Raw genomic sequence first — 16,882 nt, forward strand, 5'->3', positions numbered from 1 at the left:
GATGTTTTGAAAACTCGAGGAGGGGCGTTTTCTAAGTAGGGAAAGGGAGGAGGTGGGAAGGAAAGGAAGAGGGATAGGGAGTGGTTTAGGTGTTCTCTACGGCAACGGTTCAGGTGGGTGGCGCTGGTGGTAGTTGGGGCAATGTGGAGGAGAGTGAAAGTAATAAGGGGAGAGAAAGAGGGGAAACAGGGGAAGGGGTTTCTTGGGTGGTCTCTACGGTGGTGGTTCAGGTGGCTGACTGTCGGTTAGGTGGGGGTTTAGAGTTTTTATTTTTTTGTTTTTAAATATTTTGAAAGGTATTAATGTAAATTCATTGTTACTTAACCAAGGTTAACCCTAGTTAATCATTTAATAATGTTGTATTATCATTAATATTACCATTGGCTTAATAATATTAATTCGTAATTGATAATAAAAAATTTCAGACTTTACCAGCGAGAAAAAATAAAAGTTCGTGATTACCAGAGACTCAGAGAGAATTTCCCTATAGTAAATCATAAAATTAAAAAAATAATAATTCAAAAAAAAAAAATACCTTTCAACCACACATAAATTTACCACTAATGTATTTTATAAATGACACTCCTTCCATCGCGAAACAATTTTAATTTTTCATACTTCAAATCTAGTAGGGTTTTTTGCTGTCAATCCAAAAACTGGATAAAAGATATGGGTTACGGTAGGCGAGTGATAGCTAGTATAAAACTTTGTTACATCGCTTAACATGATCTGAGCGACAATGATTGAAAGTATTATTCGGATGAGTGACCTTCTGAAAAATCTGTATCTTGAATCAGATAGCCAACCCTAGTTATTAGATTAAGGCGTTCAAGCAATCAAACAAGCATTATTTAGATCTATTATAGTTCAAGTCAGTATTATTAATAGGCTTAGCATTAAATTAATGTTTTTATTTTATTTTATTTTATAATTTTAATAAAAAAATGGAGAGTTGAGAGAGTGATGGTAACGTAATAGACCAAGAGGATGAAGTGCCCCACGTGTGAAGATTGTTGGAATAAGATGTAGATTGTTGTGTTGTGTTGTTTGTAATACTCCGTAGTCCGTAGAGAAGTAGACAATTGAATAGAATTGACAAATGTTTGCGTCTGGTAATTGAAGTTGCAGGTGCGCTGCTGACTTTTAATAATTATTTTTATAGCTGGCGAATTTGACCTTCGAGCAAATCAACAGCACAACCTTACCGCATCTCATGCCTTATCATCCGCTTTTGGTCAATTTCCAACATATCTCACTATCGCTCACTGGAATGCGCTAACTAAATCTCTATCTTTCCATTCTTTTTAATACTACCTTAATTGCTAATTTGCCAGTATTAAATATTTTAAAGGCTTAGGGCCTGTTCTGATTGACTAAGCTGAACTGAACTTAACTGAACTGAAATGAATATTTTATAAGAGAAGAAAATTAAAAACTGAATTGAATTAAACTGAACTTATTGGAGCTGAACTGAATTGAGCTGAACTGAGTTAAAATGAAACGAAAATAATCTGAAAAGAAGAGACCCTTATATATACAGTATATTGTTTCAAATGAATAAAAAAGCTTATATACAAAGCATATGTATTTTTAAAGATCTAACTAACTAGTGTTTTGTGGTGATAGATAATATTTTCTCAAATGTTATACTAGTATATTTTACGTGTCAAATTAACTCATTGATTTGTGTTATTAATGTTAATTTAACTTACTTTAATACTCCGTATTTCCTTGTTTAGTCATCTTGTTTAACATTAGATAATTTTATATACACCTGGGTGAAAGGTGCACATAATGTTATTTTCTACTCATTTCGTATTTCCTTGTTTAGTCATCTTGTTTAACGTTAGACAATTTTATATACACTTGGGTGAAAGGCGCACATAATGTTATTTTCTACTCATTTAATATTTTTTTGCTTATTTTAAAATATTATCTCCGATTTTTTTAGTTGCAAATTTGGAATATTTTATATCTTACAAATAATACTCGAAAATTACAACTAAAAAAAATCGGAGATAGTATAACAGTGGAAAAAAAAAAACTCAAATGAATAAAAAAAAACAGTATGAGATAGTAAGAGACTAAACAGTGGGACTTCAAATGCAAATACTAGTATATGCAACTACTGGATTCTATTAAATTACAAGATTCTATTGCCAATTACTCCGTAGAATCGACCTCTCAAGACTTCAAATTGGAAGAGAAAAAAAAAAAAAAAATCGAAGAGAGTGACAAAGCTACGTACTGAACGTACACTACTCTCTTTCTTAAAAAGTAAGACTTGATCAAATGGAAATATATGCATCTTGTGGGATCAAATCTCACTAAGAGGCTAAACATAGCAAGATTAGGGCCTGTTCTATATAGCTTAATTTCAGTTCAGTTTAATTCCTAATTTTTTATCTCATAAACTATTCATCTCACTCCATTTCAGCTCCAATCAGCTCAGTTCAGTTGTTTTTAGTAAATCGGAGTAGGTCCTAAAATTTTGAATAATGTAAAAGCTAATCAGTTACATGTATTTAGCAACACTAATCATTAAATTACCGGCAGTTTCATAATTCATGTATTTAAAACATAATGAACTAATTTAGCAAAGATTTAAACTTCAATAAGAGAGTTCATTTATGAAATTCTTGACAATTAAGGTGCGGAATGGGCTCCTTGCCATTTCAGGGTCACTAACCCAGAAATGGATAGGAGCCGTTTCCTTTACAAAACGACTTGCAGATTCGATATCTTTTACGCCTTTGAAGTAAAATACATGACTGATAACTTATAAGTATCCCCAAAGAAAATTAAAAAAACGCGAGATTAATTCATAACCACAAAATGCTGCTGTCTACACATCATAGAGCTTGTTTCAAAAATGTTGACAGTAAGCTAAGTGGTGATTTAGCCGTGACAATAAGCTAGGCTGAGATGTCTAGAGAGCACATTGTTCGGCTTCTAGGACCTTTCCTTGCCAAACATGTTGCGCGATCTTCTTATACAAGCCATCACAAGAACCAAGGGCCGAAAGGCTGAGAGTTCTGCCAACATCCTCTGAATCCATGAAAACTTTGCAGGGAAATCCTTCACCAGAGGACTTGTTCAATGATGTATCGTTACAATCATCAGACGAGTTTCCCATCCTGTCTGCATTGCTGTCTGATGCAGTTCTTGCGGAATCACTGGAAGAGCTTTCGGAAATCTGCTGCTTAGTTAGAATGGGCTTTCCAAACAGCATAAACTTCGGTGTTGGCATATCATTCTCCTTAGGACTCTCTTGGAGAGTTGCCATTGTAAGGAATGATGATAAGTTTTCCCTGACTACCGGCTTTTTTGCTGGGAAGCCACCGTGGTGATACTTCAGCTCGGGTCCATTGGAAAGAAGACTAGAGTAATTTACTTTGTTTATATGATCTGACAAAAATTGTCTAAAATGGGCATGCCTGGCTCCCTGTACACCTGCAGGGACCTCTGCTAAACCAAATAACGAGCCGCTAGGTCCGTAGGCTCTGCTAGAAAATGCTGGCATGTGAAGTTGGTCAGCGAAAGGGATTTCAGGGATTTGATGAAGCCTTAGCTTCTTTCTAGGAGGCGAAAATGGAGACATATGGATCTGTGGCATGTTTGTCACTGATTCAACCGACCATGGGTTCACTCGCTTGACATTTTGGAGTAGATCAGGTTCGTCCCAAGCAACCTGAAAAGTCATAATTTACCAAGACATTAGATGTATGAACAAGAAATATAATATCTCAACATTACAACGATTCATCCAAAGAACAAGACTATGCTGACACTGCAGAGTTTCAATTTCTTGTTCGAGATTTCAGACTTCTATTATTAAAGTCGTAACTAAACTAGATTCCAAAATAAGTGATTTGATTTATTTTCTACAATAATGAGCAAGTTCAGTTTATCTTCTGTAAACCCCATCACATTGAAACTTCATTTCAATCAACTAACTCAGCTCAGCAGCTTAATCTTATTGTTCAAAGCCTAAATTTTTTACTTAAATTTCATATCTTAATAGTAGACATACTATGATAGACAAATTTATGAAAAAAACTTGGGAGTGCAGAGAATCATGAAATAAACAAGTACCTGAAGAAGGCGCCAAGGTGAATTAGGCCAATGGATAGGATCAACAACATGAACAGAAGAAATAGTCCCCATAAACCAGCTGATTCGAGATGAATCCTCAGTCTCGAATGCCATCTTAAATCTCATTCCTGCACACCACTGCACTTGCATCGCCGCCCTCACAGCTCCAGTCTTGACAAAGAATTCAGGTGTACTAGCTCTAGGATAGTAAACTACTTCAAATGCCTTACCACTAGCAGCAAGATTAGCAGCTTCCACCACAGATTCCGCTCTCACTTTCTCATTACCACTGTTAGACCCAATACCCTTGAAGTTTCGAGCCAATCTATTCTCATCACTCCTAAGAAAAGCACCAAATCCTCCTCCATAGGAAGATCCACCACAATGTAAGATCTCCCTCTTAGGCCTCCGAATCCCTACAAACAAATCGCCATTATCCGCCCTAAGGAATACAATCGAATCCCCAGCAACAAGCTTCTTCTGATTCACAAAATTACTCCAACCAGTTGTTAAAAGATGTCTCCTAGGCGTCCCCCTGTAAATATGCCGAAATTTCCAGGTCACCCCATGAACATCCTTAGCAAGGATAGTCTGAACTGGGGGTTCTGCTGAATAATCCAGCCTAGGAAAAATAGTTTCAGCACAGTATCGCGGTACCGAAAAGCCCCCTCCATTATTAGCATCAGATTGTGTCAATGTTTTTGCAAAAGATGCAGGTTTTTCTGACCCTTCCATATCATAATTACTCCCAATAAACCCATCTTCATCATCAAAATCATTTCCTCTTAAAGGTACTAATCTAATCTTTGCATAAACTTCATCATTTTCTTGATTAGCTAAGTACTTAATACCAGAAATTCTACATGGAATTAATGGGGGTATTTTTGGGTAATTTTTGAGATCAATACTATTAACTTGAGCATGTTCTATGTGACCTTGTGGGAAATAAATTACTTTGGAATTTATTTCTGGCATTTGGACCATACCTCCTGCACAAGAATGCCATAACTGACGATCTAAACAACTTTCTACCTCTTTCATGGATTCTTTGCTGGGATTCATCACATTAATCATCACATGCCAAGTTTACAACCTACCCTTTCTTTGATTTTTTTTTTCTTTAATGAACCCTGTAATCAAAAATAAAAATTAGTACAAAATTAAATAAGTTTGGATTTTTTTGTAAAATAGGTTCCTTATACATCCGGATGTATCACACAAAAAAAAAAAAAAAAAAAAAAAAAAAAAAATTCTCATTTGTTCATCTGGACTACCCAAATGAACAAATAAGCAAAAAAATGAATCAAGGAAATAGAAGCTACCAGAGATATTTAGCCAATAAAATCAAGGAAATAGACAAAAGTACGGTACCTCTGTCTCAAGATCTTCAAAAGTGGTAGACAAAGGGGAAAATAAAATCTTGGATAAAAGAGAAAAAAAAAAAGGGTAGGAATTTAAGAGAATCTAATTTATGCAAAATCTTTCTGATTTATTATGAAGTAAAAGAAGCAATAATATTTAGGAAGGAAGAATGAATCTCTGTTTTGTAGAGAAAGTGAGGACAGAGGTTAACTGCAAAAAGGTGGAGATTTTAGTTGGGGAATGCCGACAAGAAAGTACCGTGGAAGAGGGGGAAAAGTAAGAGTAAGAGAGAGATTGGGGGAGTTTGACATGAAAAAGTAAGGAAAGAGTGCGTGTGAGTGTACTTATTTTTATAGTATATTCCTTGGATCCCAAAATAAGGTTGTATTTGGTGAGTGCTTTTGGGTTGACCACGGGTGCACAATTTTTGCTAAAATAAATATAAATACTTCCTCCATTTATTTATTATTGCACCATAAGGATTTGATACAAATTTTTTGGTAGTGGAAAAAAGAATGAGAAAGAAAGGTAGAAATACCAAGTTGCTCATGTGATTGTATACTCAAAATGAAAAGTAAGGGTTGAAAAGCAAGGGTATATAATATATTTATAATGTGAACACAAAAATTTCTTTTCCTAAAATGGATATGGTGCAATATATGTGAAACTTCCTTAAAAGACAAGTGGTGCAATATTAAAAAAAACGGAGAAAGTATAAGTATAGTTATTTTTTATTTTGTTTTTATTTAACACTCTCCATTGCGAAATATAAGACACAATCAAATTTATTTTTTTTTAAAAAAACATGTAAATGTGTGAGTTTTACCTAGCACTATCAAAATGATTTGTCATTTCGGTTTCAATTTGGTATAGAACGGTTCGGTACGGTTCAAATTATTATTTGTTCGGTTTATGTTTATTATTATGCAGCTTTAATTCAGTTCGGCTTGTAAATGACTCGAGTAGTAAACGGTTTGATGGAAACGAGTGTAGACACCTAAAAATGTCTTCCCTAAATCAAACCCGATGATGAACAACATTTCACCGCCATTATTGGTTGAGTCGAGTATTTAATATTGGAAGTGCTTAAACCCATATTCAATCAAACACAGCTCACAAAATAGTCAACGGATTAGTCCTAATATTTAGTCAATGCATAGTCCAATTTATATTTTGGCCTGAACCTTTTTAAATCATTTCGTATTATTTATTAATTGAGCCTGATTAATGAATAATAACCTATATAAGCCCGGAACTATGAAACGACACTTAAAAATACCGAATTAATTATTAAGAATTAGGTTAGAAATGAATTTAGACGCTTTTTGGGCAGAATTGTGCACCGTGACACGGTATCCTGTACCGCGCCACTGTGGACTATGCCGTGACAAGGTGTCCAATATCGTGTCGCGGTACACACATCGTGTCACGATGCCCAATTAGGGTTTTTCGGCTGCTCTTATCTTTTCTAGGGTTTCGTGTGATCCCTGCTCATTTCCTCTACAAAATACCCCTTCCTTTCTGCAGTTCGGGGCATCAAATAATTCTCTATTCTCTTTTCTATGCTATAGCCTAAACACTAGCCTACCTTATTCTCTCACAATACTTCCCTCAAGCACTCCAAGAAGTCCATACTTTACTCGAGATTCCGTCCTTAAAACAAGGCGTGAAAGGTAGAATTGTTTGAGAGTTTGGCCCCAAATCGACCTTAATTTAATTTAATTTCAATTATTGTTTATTGATTTCCTTGAAGTTACTAACGCGTTTATTATTTTGTAGTTGCAAGCAAACAAAATCAAAGTAAGGAATCATGTTCCTTTTATTTCTATTATTTTTCTAACGATTTTTTTATTATGTTTGTCATATATTAATTGTTGGATTTATTGTTAAATTGCTCCAATATTAATGTTGATTTTATTATATTTACTGATCACCATATTACATGTTAAAGGGAATATGTAATTGAAAATCACGCCTAATAAGATAATTTGGACGACCGGTTTAGGTTCCTTTTTAATCTTGTTGTTTAATTAAAGTGATCACAAATATTTTAGAATTATAGTTGCATTAATATTCAACCAATTTAGCATAATAATAGTTTGGAGCAAATTGAATCTTTGTTTGCATGCCTTTGAGATCTTAGGAAATTCTTTTCACAATAAGAATCGAGTAGAGGCCAATACGGGCGAATTGAATGTGACTCCATGACTCACTTCATACCATCATCCTCGATCCTCCTTTCGTGGTTCCGAACCATATGGAGTTAGTAATCTCATGGTATATGAATGGGGTGTAAACTTCACGGGTCAATCGTTGTTGCCTTTCGTTGTCCCTTTATCGTGCAGTGGTTGCCTTTTATGATCCGTGAACGATTTACAAGTTCCTCAAAAACTTATTGGCGACTCCTTACTTTATTTGTCCCTAATCGTATATGTCGATTCCCACTTCTGATGAGTGCCAAGCATATTCACACATGATTAACGTAGGCACATTTTCAAACGACGCCTACAATTTGGCGACTCCACTAGAGGGGATTCTTGGTTATTTATCGATTTGAGTGATCGGTATTTAATTAAGATGAGTGGATGAGACTTGAAAGATTCTTGAATTGTATTAATGTTATTGTAGGGAATATTTCAAGCATTACCCCAAACTTGAACCCCACTGTGATCATACACTTAAGTATGGTGGCGTCCAAAGGGAAGGAAGCTAGAGCAAAAGAGTCGCCAACAAGTTTTAGGAACTTGTAAACCGTTCACAAGGTGAAGATTACACCCCTTAACGATCCATGAGATCGTCAACTCCAAAAGGTCTTGAACCAAATAGGGTTCGGGGATGAAGGTACAAATCCAATCTAAAAGAGATTGAACCTGCCCTAATAATAGGCCTCTACTTCATTCTTCTCGTATTCATGTGCGCTTTCTGACTAACATGCAAACAATAGATTAACCCTAAACCTGTTTATCTATGTTGGTTGAATTTAATGCACAAACAAAACCATTATTGGTGACAACTTGAATTATAATCGTATTAGCCCTAAACAAGATTATTAATTATCTTATTAAGCGTGATTACAAGTACAAATTCCCTTTAAACATGCATAAAAGGCGTGATCAAGCAACAACAATAAGCATCAAGCAACATAATAATCATAAATCATAATAATTATAATCATGTTAATAATAAAGCTTAAATATAATAGCAAGATCCTAGGCATGATACTAACAAGATTAATAACAAACCCTAGCATGTCACTAAACAATAAGGATCAAAGCTTTAGCCCTAGCATGATACTAACATGATATTAGAAAAGAGTAAAAGGCACCCTAAACATGATACTAGAAAGCAATAATAACATCCTAACATGATGCTAGGAATTAAACAAATTTAAACATGCTTTCTACAGGAATAGAGCAATAAGATTACATACTTTGATGCCTCGTATCTCTTTCTAATAACAAAATACACGCGTTAGTAACTTCAAGGAAAATATAAAATCAAACAATTAAATTAAACAAAGATTAAAAGATTAGGGACCAAACCCTCAGAAATTATAACCTTTCACGTCTAGGGCGAAGGCAACTTCGAACTTGGCTAGGTGTGTCTAGTGCTAATGTATGAGGAACTGTGTTTGTGAAAAGGGTTGGTTTAGAAAGAGAGAGAGAATCAAGAAATTCTTGATGAGAGTTGATTGTAGATCAGAATTGGTTGATTGTTGATGAAAAAAAACGGAGACTTAGGACCCTATTTATAAGAAAACAGTCCGGAAATAGGTAGAATTTGATAAGGAATAAAACTCCACTCTGTCGCTGCAAAACCGACCTTGTCGCCAGGCGACAGGGTCTGTCGCGTGGCGACAGGGTTTGTCGCGTGGCGACAAGCCTGTCGTTTGGCAACAGCTTGGATTCCTACGCGCTTTCAAACACGGAGTCCATTTATCAATCAAAATTGACTTGTAAAGTCCGTATGAAAACTGAAATCGTATTTTCATAAAATAATATTTTATTCCAAATAAAACTTTATCAAAATCTAATTATTAATTCTAATCTTATTAGGATTAAAGAGAACCTTCTAAAGAATTCTAGAAGACTATAATTAATTCTAATAACTTTAGGAATAATAATTAACATCGGACCCTCCCCTAGATCATTGGGCCGCATGTAAAGATCAGATCGGGCCCAGTTAGTATTTTGGCCATAAGTTCCTCATTATTCATCGGAATTGGGCTTATAATATATCATTGGAAAGCTCTTTTCAAGCCCATCCAACTACACTATTATTGGACCTTTTTCGTGGACCAAATTAAACTGGATTGGCTGTTTTCATAAAATAGAGTTGTTTTCGAAAACAGAAAGAAAGAATTTTTAATATAAACTAACTGCAACACTTGACTTTTCACACTTTCACCTCATTCGATAATCATTCAACGCAAAAGGTATTCATCACTGGGTTTGGTTTTGGGGAGACACATTTGGGTGTCTACAGAAGCCCCCACTTTGACTGAGTTTGGAGAAACTCAAGTTTCGAAAACGAAAGTCAAAGTAGCGATAGGGACGGAGAATGATTCAGAACGTTCTGCGATCCTAAATCATTCTTGTAACGCCGATACCTGCAAACTAGCATTAGTTAAACATATAAGAGAGTTAAGAAACACGTATCTTGCACCGTCGAGCACACGACTCTGAAGGTAACCGATTTGTTGCATTTTGTTGAAGACCACTCTGCTTGTAGCTGCCTCCTATTTCATCGAAGATGACTCTGCTTGTAGTCATTCTCCGCCGCTTGTGACCATCTTCCACATCCTAGGGAACACGATCAAAGATAACTTTGCTTGTAGCCATCTTCAGTTTTTTTGTGACAATCTTCCACATCCTAGGGAACACGATCGAAGATAACTCTACTTGTAGCCATCTTCAGTTGTTTGTGACCATCTTCCACATCCTAGGGAACACAATCGAAGATAACTCTGCTTGTATCCATCTTAAGTTGTTTGTGACCATCTTCCACATCCTAGGGAACACGATCGAAGATAACTCTGCTTGTAGCCATCTTCAGTTTTTTTTGTGACCATCTTCCACATCCTAGGGAATACGATCGAAGACAACTCTGCTTGTAGCCATCTTCAGTTTTTGCGATAATACTCCGAAGAATATCACCGAAGACCAATGCCTGTTGATCCTTTAAAGTTCGCTTGAACTTTGCTTCCGCTACGCCAGTACGTCGACGCCTTCGCTATTTATGAACCATTATGTCGGCCTTCTGCTGCTTATGAACCATTATGTCGGTGCCTTTGTAGTGAGCTTGTTCAGGCGCTTTAAGCTAAGTGAGACGATCTTTCATCAGGTCGATCACTTGATTTAATCGTAATCGAGCCGATCATTTATAGGGGCTAACTGGCGTACCAAGGAACCCGATATTGCTACACGAGGTTCGCATAACCATATTATGGAGCCTTGTACTCTGTCGCCGCCCCAGCGCTAGCCGGAACTGCTTGTCGCCAAGCGACAGGCTTTGTCGCCGCTATTTCTGCTTGTCGCCAGGCGACAGGCTTTGTCGTCGTTGATGTTCACTCGTTTTTTTTTTTTTTTTTTTTTTTTTGTTTTTTTTTTTTGAACCAAAGAGCTTCTTTTTGAGGAATGTTCACTCGTCCCTGAGAAAAAGATCTAGAAAAGAAATGTCCACGCGTCTCTGAACAAAGAGCTTTAAAAGAAATGTCCACGCGTCTTTGAACAAAGAGCTTGAATGATATGCCCACGCGTCTCTGAGCAAAGAGCTTTTTTGATATGTCCACGCGTCTCTGAACAAAGAGCTTTAATGATATGCCCATGCGTCTCTGAGCAAAGAGCTTTTTTGATATGTCCACGCGTCTCTGAACAAAGAGCTTTAATACTTGAATGTTCGTTGAGATCGTTCGGTTGGCTGCGAACAGGAGCTTTGCTGAATGGTTGTATCCTGTAAAAACCAAAACATTGCCAAAAGACTTTGCTGGTGTTTTTCTTAGGGTTGACCTAAGGTTTAGTGTTGCTTGACTCATTGACTTGACACGACTCGAGGTATAAACTTGACTCGCTGTGATTGACTCGAGGTTGCCCCGACTCGAAGTGAAATGACACGTGTGACTCATGACCCGTGTTTGCATTGTATTGTGAAAAGCAAAAATTTTCCGTCATTTTTGTGGAGGGTACCGACTTTCTCCCGAAAAAGAAAGACGCGAAAAAGAATCGAAGTGAAGTTTTTGAAGGTGCATGTTGAATGAGCTTAATCCGTTAATGTTATCTCTCACAGTACAAGGATTGTAACATCTTAGACTATCCTAGTTGACTTGATAATGAAAGTATTTAGGTAGCTTAGGCGCGGAGGCTAAGTACTTCATACTTTATGATGCAATGATAATTGATCTTGATTTTGACATGACAAGGCATGCTTCAGCGTTGTGTTAAGATTTCATGACAAAGGGTTCCTAAGGGAAGTATATTTGGTTATGTATCTGTGTAGTGTGTGAAAGTGACACTAAAGTTAGATTGCAAGAGCTAAGTGTGTGGAAAAATATATTGAAAAGAGTCAAATGACGGTGACTCTTAGGCTGGGTAGGCTAATAATGTAGGGATCAAGCCCCCAAGTCTAGCTCTAAATGAATAGGGATGAGCATCGGAGATTCTTTGATATGATCATGGTGTGAGTGTGTGAATGTGAATATGAATGCATTTTTATTTCGGTCGCACCCCAATGTGAGGTTGCCTACGTATCCGTTAGGAATCAGGCCGAACGTAGCTCTAGCCGAACCTCGCACAAGTGTGTGTATACCTCAAAGAGGTATTTTGAGGGTTGTAACGTGGTTAGGCTAAAGGTTGAAGAAGAAAGGGATAAAGGCTCAAGACCCTACATAAGCCCCCAAGGTTTTAACTCTTTTTTGCTTTTGCATTTTTGTTCTTATTTTTATAAGTGTGGGCAATCCCGATCATGCGGTCTATCACTCACTTGGCATTCATGTTTCCCAGGCACGGTACCTAGCACTCGATAAGAAACGCAATCTGAGACGTGTTCATATCAAAGAAATATTCATGTCAAAGATATTGGAACACTTGCCCTTTTGTACACTTTTATTGTTTTTGCTATTTTATTTATTTTGATCTTTTGAAATCACTCAAGCTTTTTAAAATTGCATAAATAGCACACTGTCCCATCCCAAGGTTAGGTAGATATGGGTTGAAAAATGACAGGTCTATCGTTAGACGAGGCTCAAAGTGGTTTATCAAAAAAGGATTGCATATATGAAGGGTGAAAGGTGATATGACGTGGCTACAAGGGGTGCCTCAAATCATTGGTACATGACGTGGCTACAAGGGGTGCCTAACATTCTCATCCCCATCCCCACCCCATCCCCGCGACGGGTATAAAATTCATCCCCTGACGGCGGTAGAACCTAGGTCGTTGGAAACTAGATTTCCCGGTCAAAACAAAATTTATGAATCTAAACCCAACCCAAGGTATAGGACAAGTCCAGGTCGAACCCAAAGGAAGGCAGTTTTTGCTAAAGTCTAAGCTAAGCTATTCCGAAGGTTAATTGAGGGTTGGTCTAACAAGTCTAACAACGCAATTAAACGATTACTAGTGTTTAGGGTAATTTTACCCCGCCATGTGGCCCAATCAGAGGGCGACACGTGTCAGCCCAAGGATGGTCCAAAGTGGACCTATCCCTGCTTGACACGTGTCATCCCAGATATTTGGGGAAATGACGGCCTTCCGGCCCAAATCCCGAGAAAGCCGCAATGCGGCGCAACCCACCACTGATTAGGGTTCTGTGACCTAATCAGGGGCACAATTCCCAAGGACCCTATAAATAGGGAGATTCCCCTCTTTTGGAGGGCACATTTTTCCACTTATTACAAACTGTCCCTTTGATAGAGACAACTGAGCTAGAAATCCTAGCAGATCCCCACCTAAATTTTCGCACCTTTTTCTCTCCTTTCAAGTTACTAACTTGATCGTCGGAGGTGGAGCACCTACCAACCGGTGTCTCCGTTTGTCTTGCAGGTACAGGCCGCTCCGGACCAGTCTTCGAGCTGTAACTCTCCCGAGGGACAAAAACACCCAAAACATTTGGCGCCGTCTGTGGGGAGAGTACCTCAAGATGGTTCAAAGTTCTGTACCAATTCTTAACTCTACTTCTCTACGTCCGGTTACTCAGGCGGGTAACCAAGAGGACTTGCAGCCAGTTATTCAACCGGAAGGCTTTGAAATCCCTGAACCTCCGCCTCAGCCTCAGCAAAAGGTATTCACTGAGGAGGAGGAAGAAGAAGACAATGATGTAGAGACCTACATAACCAAAGATGGCTCCCTCATCTCTAAATCCATTCGTTCCAGAGATCAACTGGAGCGAAATGTAGACCAGGCGGGCCCCAGCAGGCGCCCACATGGAAGGCCAGAAGGGGAAACCCAGAAGGCTAAAGGTCAAGCCCCAGTCACCCTGGATGAGCTCATGAAATTCATGACCTCTTTCAAAGGTGAAATCAAGGCCATGATCAACAAAAGCAAGGCAGGCTCTAGCAAGAGCCAGCTGGCTAAAAAGACTCCCAATGATGGGAAGAAGAAGAAGCCGGTCAAGGACAGGCAGCCAACTCCTCATCCAAAGGAGAAGGCAGCCGCAAAACTTGATTGGTCTAAGATTCTGATGCCCCGGCGACCCCAGCCGGAGGCCCAAAAGGCGTCTATCTTCGATGCAAGACATGTCATTAATCGGAGGAGACAACAACAGTCTGAGTCAGCTTCTACCTCAAGCTTTCCAGACAGCTTCAAGGAAGCTTCTGCAAGGAATTCTATGTCCTTGCATGAGAGTCGGACAGGCAGTAAATCCGTCAACACCGAACCTCAGCTGATGATAGGGTCTATGCCATACGCACCCTAGGCGCAGTATGGGCAGTATGGCCTCCAGTTCATGCAGCCACCCCCATTCGGAGGTCAGGCGGCATATACCAATGTCCAGCCACTGGACTGGCAGCTGCGGCTGATGAGGCTAGGCGAACAGCCGTCTGCCTTCGCAGCCAGTATAACCGGGGCGGCTCAGCCGACCAAGGTTAAGAATGTGTTGGTGGGCACCTATGATGGTACCACCAACCTAGAAGACCACTTGATGGCATACACCAACCTCATGTGCTTACAGGGTTGGGACGATGCCACCTGGTGTCGATGTTTCCCGGCTACACTGAAGGGCATTGCCCAACAGTGGTTTGGCAACTTGCCAGCCGGCTCAATTGATTGCTTCAAGAAGCTAGCCTTCTTGTTTGCTACCAACTTCTCAATGAACATCCCTGCTAAGAAAACAAGCCTTGATTTGAGCACCGTTAAGCAGGGTGAGAAGGAAGTGCTACGCTCATATGTCAGGCGGTTCAACCTGGTCAGGATACAGATCCAGGGACTGTCTGACGAGGTAGCTTTTACAGACTTTTTCAAGGGTCTGAAGGACGGGTCGGCTTTTAAGTTCGACCTTGTTCGAAAAGGGGCATTTACGCTACAGGCGGCCCTGAGGGAGGCGGAGAGTTACATACAAGCTACCGACCTCTGCACGCCTGGTAGCTAGTCAGACTCCAAGAAGTCTGACAAACAAAAAGAAAGCCCGTCAGCTCAGCCGGGTAATAAAAAAGAAGAGAGCAAAAAGAGAAAAGAAGTCTGGGCGATTAGTGATTCTGACCAGCCGTCCCAGAAGAAAAAGAGAGAGTTTAAACCGTACGTCCCCAAGTACGAGTTTAACAAAGACTGCAACTCCATCCTCATGGAGGTAAAGGACCGGCTGTCTATTGAGAAGCCGAATCCAATGAAGAGTTCCGTCCAGACACGGAACAAAAATAAATTTTGCCAGTTCCATGAGGAGGTTGGCCATGACACCAATGACTGCTTCAGTCTACAGCGGACGTTGGACCGTCTGGCTGACAAAGGGCTTCTAAAGTCCTACATTTCTAAGTCCCCAGCTGGGGCAAAGAAGAAGAGCAAGGGTCAGTCCTCCAAGGCTACCCCCCAGCCTACTAGTAGTTCGGATACCGACAAGGATCCAGTCTACACTATAGCAGGCGGATTTTCATGTGGTGGCCCTACCATCCAGGGCACCAAGAGCCATCTTCGAAAGATGGACAAGGATGATGATGAGCAGGCGTCTGCTTCTTCCACCTTCCCAGACGTCCTCATAACTGAGAAGGACAGGGGCAGCGTCCGCCGTCCGCATGACGACCCGGTCGTCATCGAATGTAAGGTTGCCAACCAGCTGGTTGGACGGATCCTTATTGACACCGGCAGCTCGTCGGACATTATCAGCCTCCGGTGCTTGCAGAAGCTGAAATACAACTCCAGCAGCATGCATCCGGTAACCCACCCCTTGGTTGGTTTTGGGGGTGGGATGGTCTACCCAGCCGGCAGAATTGACTTGCCCATCCGGCTGGGAGAAAAAGGCCAGGGACGGCATATTGTCGTCAGGTTCTTGGTCGTGGAGGAGTTGACCGCCTACAATATCATCCTTGGTAGGCCAACCCTCAACGAAGTCAAGGCGGTGATCATCCCGTCTCTCATGCTTATCAAGTATGAGCGGGATGATGGCTCTGTTGGTTCCCTGAACGGGGATCAGAAGACGGCTCGGGAGTGCTACCTCTCAGCCGTTAAAGATACTGTGGCCCCAGACGGCCAAGAGAAGGAACCAATAGACCTTGACGCTGTCAAGAATGCCAACCCTGCCCCACCAGCCGTTGGTAAGAAAAGAAAAGCGCCTCTGCTGGTGGAGGTGAAGAAAGAGAAAAAATAGCAATCACTGACCGGGGAACGGTCAGACGAGCTCCGTCCCCGACCGGCTGGAGAAAATATTGATCTCGTGTTGGACGACAGCCGTCCAGAGCGTACGGTGAAGGTTGGGACGGTTGCTTATGCTACTCTGGGTGCAAGCTTGCACCTTCTGCTGAAAGAATTCAAAGACATCTTTGCCTTTGAAGTGGAAGAGATGCCAGGCGTCAGCCCGGATCTCGCTGTCCACAAACTCGCCGTGGATCCCAAAAAGAAGCCCATCCGGCAAAAGAAAAGAAACCATGGTGAGGAAAGAAGTCAGGCGGCAGCTGCCGAAGTCAAAAAGCTGCTAGACGCCAGGTTCATTCGGCCCTGTAATTTCCCTGACTGGGTGGCCAATGTGGTCCTTGTCAAGAAACCGAATGGGACCTGGCGCATGTGTGTTGATTGCACAGACCTCAACAAGGCGTGTCCAAAGGACAGTTACCCGCTTCCAAAGATCGACAGTCTGGTCGACTCTACAGCCGGTCATGCCTTGATGAGCTTTATGGATGCCTACTCCGGCTTCCATCAGATACCCCTCTGGAAAAAAGATCAAGAGAAGACGGCCTTCGTCACTGATTTGGGGTTATTCTGTTATACTGTGATGCCGTTTGGCTTGAAG

The 16,882-nt window shown here is 40.1% G+C and overlaps 1 protein-coding gene across 1 annotated transcript; it reads right to left on the bottom strand.

Moving 5' to 3' along the window:
* Window positions 1–2,633: 2,633 nt before the first annotated feature.
* Window positions 2,634–5,760, bottom strand: LOC145584947 (auxin response factor 18-like). Its single transcript, XM_081641732.1, has 3 exons — window positions 5,467–5,760; window positions 4,096–5,225; window positions 2,634–3,691 (listed from the first exon to the last, which is right to left on the bottom strand). Exons 2-3 carry the CDS (start codon window positions 5,167–5,169, stop codon window positions 2,930–2,932), a joined length of 1,836 nt encoding a protein of 611 aa, XP_081497858.1. The 5' UTR covers window positions 5,170–5,225; window positions 5,467–5,760; the 3' UTR covers window positions 2,634–2,929.
* Window positions 5,761–16,882: the final 11,122 nt, after the last annotated feature.

This window comes from Chenopodium album, chromosome 16, assembly GCF_948465745.1.
Source record: "Chenopodium album chromosome 16, dcCheAlbu1.1, whole genome shotgun sequence".
Classification (NCBI taxonomy): domain Eukaryota; kingdom Viridiplantae; phylum Streptophyta; class Magnoliopsida; order Caryophyllales; family Amaranthaceae; genus Chenopodium; species Chenopodium album.